Raw genomic sequence first — 7,576 nt, 5'->3', positions numbered from 1 at the left:
TGCAGCGGGGGCGGCGTCGGGGGCGGGGCGGGGGCGGGGCGGGGGCGGGGCGGGGCGGCCTCGGGCTCCTGCGCGCCTGGGCCGGGCCGGGGCCCCGCTGCCCGCCGCCTCCGCGCGCCTCTGGGCGGGGCCGGGGCCCTGGGCCCGGGTCCAACAGCTCCGGCTCCCCGCGCGGGCGCCTCTCCCGGGGGCCGGGGCGGGGTGGGGGCGTCGGGCGGCCCCGGGGGCGCGGCGGGCGGCTGCTCGGACCCTCGGCCGGTGCTGCGGCCGGCCCGGTCCCCCCCCGACGCCGGGGCCGCGTCCCCCACACGCACTCGGGGGCGGCGGCGCGGGGGGACCCGGCGCGGGGGGCGCGGTGACCCCGAGGGCCGCTGCCCCTGCCCGCCCGCGCCCACCCGGCCCCCGCCGCGGCGGCCACAGAGACGGTCCCGGCGCCGCAAACCCGGCGAATCCCCCCGGCGCCCCGGCCGCCCCGCTGCGCCCCCCGGGCCGAGCCTGCGCGCCCGTCGGCGCCGAAGCGAAGCCCGCGCCGCCAGGGGGCGCCGTGGCCGCGGGGGCGCCGGGCCGGGCCGGGACCGCAGGCGGCCCAGAAAGACGCGCGCTTTTGCGTCCCCGCGGCCAAGGGCAGGCGAGCTGGGGTCAAGGGCAGGCGAGCTGCGGTCAAGGGCAGGCGAGCTGGGGTCAAGGGCAGGCGAGCTGGGGTCAAGGGCAGGCGAGCTGGCGCGGGGCCGGGCGGACCAGGGTCTCTCAGGGCTGACCAGGGAGTCCTGACTCCTCAGCGCCGCCCCAGCTTTACACTCCCTGGGGTTTTTATTACTTATTTATGCTACAAGAGCTGGGGTGCAGGCCAGCGGGGCGGGGGGTGGGGGGCGGGACTCCCCAGAGACAGAGCGGGGAGCGAACAGGCAGACGGACTGAAACCCACTGCTGAGGGGAGCAGAGGGAGACAGGAGGGGTCTGCGGCGCCCTGTGGGGAGCTCCCTGGCCGGGGATTGAACCCGCGCTGCAGAGGCTGCGGACAGCTTCGCAGCGCTGCGCTCAACCCGCTGCGCCACCCGGGAGGCCCAGGGCTGTCTTTTTTTTTAGGATTTATTTTATTTATTTATGCAGACAAGAGCTGGGGTGCAGGCCAGAGGTAGGACAGTGAGAGGACTCCCCAGAGACAGTGGGGAGCGGAACAGGCGGATCCACTGAAACCCACTGCTGAGGGGAGCTGCGGGGAGACAGGCGGGGTCTGCTGCGCCCTGTGGGCAGCTCCCTGGCTGGGGATGGAGCTCGTGCTGCAGAGGCTGCGGCCGGCCAGCTTCCTAGATTGCATCTTCACCCCTCGCACCCCCAGGGAGGCCCCTTCGTACATTCCCGAACGCAGGTCTACTGCAGTCTCGCTTGGGGAAGGTGCTCTCAGGCAGATGCTCGCCTCCGACCACTTCCCTGGGATATGGCAGGGGAAATGCCAGCTGGGAGAACGGCCCCACCCAGCCACAGCCACACCCGGGCCCTTCCGGAGCGGCAGGGCCAGCCACACCCGTGGGCGCCCTCCCTCTGGCACGTCGTCATAAAGAAAGACACACACAGCGCCCATTAACAGCTTCAATTTTTAATTATGGAAACAACTGCCATCCAGAAACAGTGTCAGGCAAGATAAATGTTCCCTATAAAAATAAACTTAAACTCATCAAAATTATAAATATTATAACTTTTTATTTCTGTGATTTAAAATGCTCCCTGCAACACCACCCTTAGCTTCGCGCCGCCCCGCGCCGCCCCGCGCCGGGGAGAGCAGATGCCGGCGGAGCTTCCTTTCATTTCACCTAAGAATTTGTGCGATGATTTTTAAAACTCTTTGGCCCCAGCGGCCTTTGCTTCTTTACACGTTAAAACGGCTGCTGCGATCGAGAGCCAGTGTTTGGGACGGGACACCAGTGTTCAGAAAGCACGAACTGACGCAATCTCCATGCAGTAAGTTTCCCAGCTGCAGCGTGTAGTGCACACGGCGGCGCGTGAGGGCCTCCCGGGCGGCGAGGACGCGGCATGAGACCAACTTCAAGTAAAAAAAAAAAATTCACAGCTACGCATCTACTTGCGTGTCTAGCGGTGTCTGCAGCCGAGAAGCAAACGCTTCACCACGTCTGAGCTTCCGGGGGCGGGGAGGCGACGGCCGGGGTGGGTCGGAGCACACGCCCCCCCAGGCCGGGCCGGGGGAGGCCGGCGCACACGCCCGAAGGCCTCCCTGATTCCCTGACTCCCTGACTCCCCGACTCCCCAACTCCCCGGACGGTCCATGCCGGGCGCCAAGGTCACGAAAGCCTCGTCAGCGCCCGGCAGGCAGCCGCGTGCAAGGGGAAACACGTGCCGGCCACGCGCGACAGCAGGTGCTACGGTTCCTCCCACGCTCCCGGGAAGCTCAGGAGGCTGCGATTGTCTCCGCGACCCGCGTGGCGCAGCAGGCCCGGCCCGCCGGCCTCGGCCCGGAGGGTGTCCTCGGAAGGGCCGGAAGAGCCACCGCGGGGCGCAGCAGCGCACGGAAGGCACAGCCCGCGTCAAGGCCGAGCGCAGAAGCACCGTGGAGCTTCGACAACAATCCGCCGGGTGTCCCCAAAGCCAACCGTTCCCTGGGAATTCATGACAGGAAACATCCCGGCGACAGGCGGTGGTCAGGCCCCTCGGGAAGCCCGCGCCGCGCCCCCCGCTGCCGTCTGCAGAGCCGCGCGGCCCGAGCGACCCGCCCGGGGCCCTCCCTGGCCCACGCGCTGCACAATTCTTTGGTTGGCAGGAAGGACGGGAGGACGGGACGGCTGGACCAGAGGACAGGACGGAGGACAGGACAGAGGGAACGTGCATTCTCCTTCAGAGCGTCCCGGAGCGGCTCCGGCGTGGACTTGGCTGCCTCGCGTGCTGCCCCCGCCCGGGCAAGGCCCCTCCGGAGCCGGGGCGCGTGGGGTCTGCGCGCGAGGGCGGCGTCCTGCCCGGGGACAGGGCACGGGAAGGGGATGATGGTCTCCAAGCGCGCCCTGAGCCTGCGCGTGGCCACGGGGCCGCTGTCCCAGCACCCAGAGCAGCAGCTCGGCGGGAAGGCGCCCCCCGGCCCCGGCCCCGGCCCCGGCCGCCCCTCTCTGCTCCTCCCAGGGCCCCGAGCGCGGTCAGCGCACCCCGGCCCCCCGCAGGGTCTGGCTCCTACGTGCTCTGGCCTGTCCGCACATTCACCACCAGGAGCCCGAGCTCCCCGCCGCCCGCCCAGCTCCTCCACGCCGAATCGCTCGGCCCGCGCCTCCCAACCTGCCCTGTCCTGTCTCTGCCAGACGCCCCCAAGCCCTCCACAGACGTCCCAGTTCCCCACTCCCTGCGCCCCTCGGCTCCTGCGGGGGGTCCCGACCCGGGAAAACCACAGGCGGCTTCAGCGTGGACGCGCGCGCGGGTCGGGCAAGTCTGGAAACACGTGCACGTGCCGGGCTCTCCGCGAAGGCACCAAGTGAAAGAAGAAGAAACCGCCGGAGCCCGGGCCGGGAGGCAGCAGCCAGCGCCGGCAGGGCGGGCAGGGCGGGCAGGCCCGCGGCCGGGGAGGCGGGAGGGGCCGCGCCCGCGGGGAGCAGCCAGCGTTGCGGGGGGCGGAGCCCCCGGGAAGAGACGCGGCGCTGGCGGGCGCGCGGGGCCCCCTAGTCGGGCTTGCACAGGGCGCGCAGGGCCTCCTCCAGCTGGAGTCTGTAGGTCGCGTAGCGCCGCCGCAGGCCCTGCAGGTGCTCGGCCTCCTCGCGGTCCAGCATGCGCAGGAAGTTCTGCAGCTCCGGCAGGCTGAAGGCTTCCCACTGCGGAGACAGACAGGCCGCGCCGGGTGGGCTCGGGCTCGGGACCGGGGCCGCCGCCGCCTCCCGCCAGGGCCCGCCCGTGTCCCCGCGTCCCCGCCCCGCTCCCCGCCGCGCCCCTCCGCCCCCCAACCCCTCTTCTGCCGCCCGGGACGAGCCCAAAGGCTCCAGACCCCTGGGCCCGTCTGGCTCCTCACTCCCGACCCGACTCCCGCAGCACCAGAGACCGCGCCCCGCGCCCCAGGTGCACCTCAGGCCTCCCCACGCCACCCGGTCGCGGGGATCCCTGGACGGCGCACCCCTCGGCCCTCAGGGCCGGCCACCGTCACCTCCGCCCAGGGACGGCCTCCTCCCCAGCCGCTCCGACCTCTCAGACCCGCCGCCTGTGCCCGCCAGCCCAGGGCACTCTGGGGAACGCCAGCCTGGCCCCGGCGCACCCGCTGACCCTTGGGGCGTCGCTGAGTGTCCGCTAAGCCCCCCCTCGCCTCCCCACTCCCCGCCCAGCGCCCTCCTGGCCGGGGGCTCTTCCCCTGGCTCGCCCCTCGCCTGCCCAGCTCAGCATCAAGGGGCAGCTCCGGGGCCCTTTCCCCACGGGATCGCGCCCCATCCCCGCACCCCCTTCCCGCCCAGGCTGCGGCCGTCGGCCGTCTCCGTGGGCGCCGCCACCCCGTCACAGCCCCATCAGGACAGGCGCTCTGCCTCCTGCCCGAGCCTCCGGGTCTGGCCCCAAGAGCACCGGCCACTGGCCATAGCAGCGGCACCGAACCCAGGGCTGGTCTGCTCGTCTGCGTCACTTGATCAGTAGAACAGTGGGCGTCGGGCCTCCCTGGGGGCGCAAGGGGCTCCGCGCTGCACTACGAAGCTGCCCGCGGCCTCTGCGGCACGAGCTCCATCCCCCGCCGGCCAGGGAGCGGCCCGCAGGGCGCAGCAGACTCTCCTGTCTTCCCGCTGCTCCCCTCAGCCGTGGGTTTCGGTCAGTCTGCCTGTTCTGCTCCCCACTGTCTCTGGGGGATCCTCTCACCCCCCCACCTCTGGCCTGCACCCCAGCTCTTGTAGCATAAATAAATAAATCTTAGCAACAACAACAAAAAAAAAACCAGTGAATGTCGCTGGCCTGGCAGCACCGGCTTCCAAGGACAGATCTGCCCCTCCCTACAGGGGTCCCCGGGCCTGCTGAGAACCACCCTCACCGGGACCCCCCGCCCGGACCCCCCACCCCATGGCCAGGAACCCCCCAGGATCGGCGCTGCTGGGAAATCCCCAGAACCGTGGGGCAGGGAGAAGGCTGGGCGGCCCCGGGCCGGGTGAGGGACTCAGGGTGGCGCCACCAGGGCCGCACGACCGAGGCCCCCGGAGACCACCCGGAGACCGGCTGTCACGGGCGGGGCCGCGAGCGCGTGGAGCAGGAGAACAAACCTTCCCGTGCCGGCAGCGTCTGCTCCAACAAACGAACATTTTCCTCTCACCTGCGTCTGCTCTCCAACAGAGACGCGCCATCAGGCCAGCTCCTCCCTCCCTGCCGGCCGTGGGGGGCCGCCTCCCTCCTCGGTTCCCCTCGAGGACCAGACAAGAGCCGCCGAGGCCCAGCAGAGCAGTCTGGGGCCCACGGCGCGGGGCAAATCTCAACCCTGAGCGGACACGATCCCCTCCGCAGGGCGCCCCGACACTCAGGGGCGGGCGCACCCGCGGGCGACAGGCGGGAAGTGGGAGGCGACGGGCCACGGCCGGGCCTGGGGGGGCGAGGGGCCACTGGCCAGAGGAGACGCCGAGTCAGGCTTGGGCGCCCCAAAGTGAGCGGGAATCTTGAAAGCGTCCAAACACTGACCCAAAGAAGCTTCAGGAATGCTCCAAAATCCCCCTTTCCCCTAAGACCCCCCTGAATAAAGCTCCGGTTGAGACTCAGAAGCCGCCATCCCCGCAGCGCGCGCTCACACCCGCTCCCGCCCGTGACTCAGGCCACCGCGCCCCCTGCCCCCTGCCCCCCGCGCGGCTGGGCACCGGGCACCGCAGGGGCAGGATTTAAAGTCACGCTCCCGGCTGACAGGAGGGACGCAAGGAAGCAGCGTTTCCTCCTCCTAACCTAGACATTCCAGCCGCGTTGCGTCATGCCAAGAGCCACGTGGACGCCGCCTCCCGCCCCCGCGGCCGAGGAAGACGGAGGCCCAGGGCCGGGGACACGGGCTCCTGCGCCACTTTAAAGCTGCTCCTGGGCCTCGGGGGCCAGTCCAAAGCTCATTCCTGGGCTCAGCTGGCCTCCAGGCGAGTGTCCGTGCAGAGAACACGGCACACGGGCCCTCAATAAATACAAATCCACGGCCATCTAGGTGAAAAAGGAACAGATTCCAGGAAGTCGGTGTCTTTGTGGTAAAGAGATTGAATTTCCTTCTACTTCCCTTCAGCTCAAATTAGCCCGGCGCCTCCTGTGGGCCGCAAACATATGGCGGGATCAGCTTTCAAAGTTCAGCTGGATTCGAGCACTTGGGAGGTCAGAGGGGGTGAAAATGACCCTGTGGGTGGAGATGAGGTGACAGAAAAGCATTTCCTCCCCCTCCGAAAAGGCGAGGCCGGCGCAACACTCTGCGCAGGAATGACCCGCAGCTGCCTTTGGGCTCGACTCCGACTCGTCACAACACACGGAGCCGCCGCCGGGGTCCCCCTCCGCTCCCAGGGCGGACGGACAGCGCCCCCAGCTTCCTCCCCGGGCAGTCAGGGCGAGGAAGCGCGGCCACTCACCTCCCCGGCCTCATGCTCGCGGAGAACGAAGCTCAGCGTGTCCGTCCGGGGCCCGGCGGCCAAGCGCAGGTGCAGCGGGCGCTCCTGGTCCGAGAGCTTGCAGGCGTAGACTGCGTGAGGGGCAGGAGCGTGTCACCCGCGCCGCCCGCGACACCGCGCGCCCACCTTCCCGCCAGGTCAAGGGCCAGGTCACGCAGCCCCGTCACCCCCCATGCGACCCCCAGGCTACGGCGGGGCGGGCCAGGCCGTCTGCACAGGCAGCTGCGCCCCGCGGGGGGACACACTCCAGGAGTGGAGTCAGTGGTGATCGGTCTCAAACCAGACGGAGGGTCCTGCTCCTCCTTTCAGAGAGAAGAGGCAGCGCTGAGCTTTAGGCCCTGGCGCCCCTTTAGAAGCAGCAAAACACCGTCCAGGGGACGGAAGCCAGAGCTCTGGGAACAAACCTCCAGATACATCAACTTAGACTGGCAGCTGCAAATAACCCAGCAGCAGAACACACACGCCGGGGGCTGCACACACACCCCCCACCCCTGCCTGTCCTGCTGGAAGATTTGCCAGCCTTGGGTTAATCTCTCAACCCGGTGCCATCGCTGGGCCTGTGCAGCTAAAGCCCGGGCGGGCAGGCGAAGACACTGGCCGGCTGAGAGAACCCCGGGGTCACCCGCGTTATGCTGGCACATCCGACAACAGCTGTGGCGTAAATCCCACCCTCCCCTGCTGCTGCCTGCTGCCCTGCCTGGTCACGCTGTGTGTCCAGGAAACGCCCGCCCACCCAGCACCAGGCGGGCCTCGTCGCCACGCGATGCAGGCGCTGCCGCCGTGTCCAGGCCCGGCTGTCTCCTGGGAGCTGCTCGAGGCCCCACCCAGAAACACGGGAGCCAGCTCAGCAGCTGAGCGCTCACCCCCAGCCTGCAGTCAGGGGGCTGCTAACCCAATGCTGCCCACCGTGGGCACCGCTCGACGCTGACCTGGGGGGTCCTGCTCAGCCCGCGCAGGAACCACACACTCTCTTCCGGGCTGGACGTGGGTGTGAAGTTCAGATC

General features: G+C 69.7%; 1 protein-coding gene across 1 annotated transcript in view; it reads right to left on the bottom strand.

Annotated features, from left to right (window-relative positions):
- Positions 1 to 3,653: 3,653 nt before the first annotated feature.
- The window catches only part of RASSF3 (Ras association domain family member 3), a gene marked incomplete at both ends in the record, with an annotated part of 43,769 nt that continues 39,846 nt past the window's right edge, over positions 3,654 to 7,576 (bottom strand). Inside the window, 2 exons of the mRNA XM_084255963.1 lie at positions 3,654 to 3,803; positions 6,534 to 6,643. Coding sequence (XP_084112089.1) covers positions 3,654 to 3,803; positions 6,534 to 6,643 — 260 coding nt within the window. The remainder of the gene's footprint in view (positions 3,804 to 6,533; positions 6,644 to 7,576) is intronic.

This window comes from Talpa europaea (assembly GCF_964194135.1).
Source record: "Talpa europaea genome assembly, chromosome: 15".
Classification (NCBI taxonomy): domain Eukaryota; kingdom Metazoa; phylum Chordata; class Mammalia; order Eulipotyphla; family Talpidae; genus Talpa; species Talpa europaea.
This window is presented reverse-complemented; position numbering and strand designations above follow the sequence as displayed.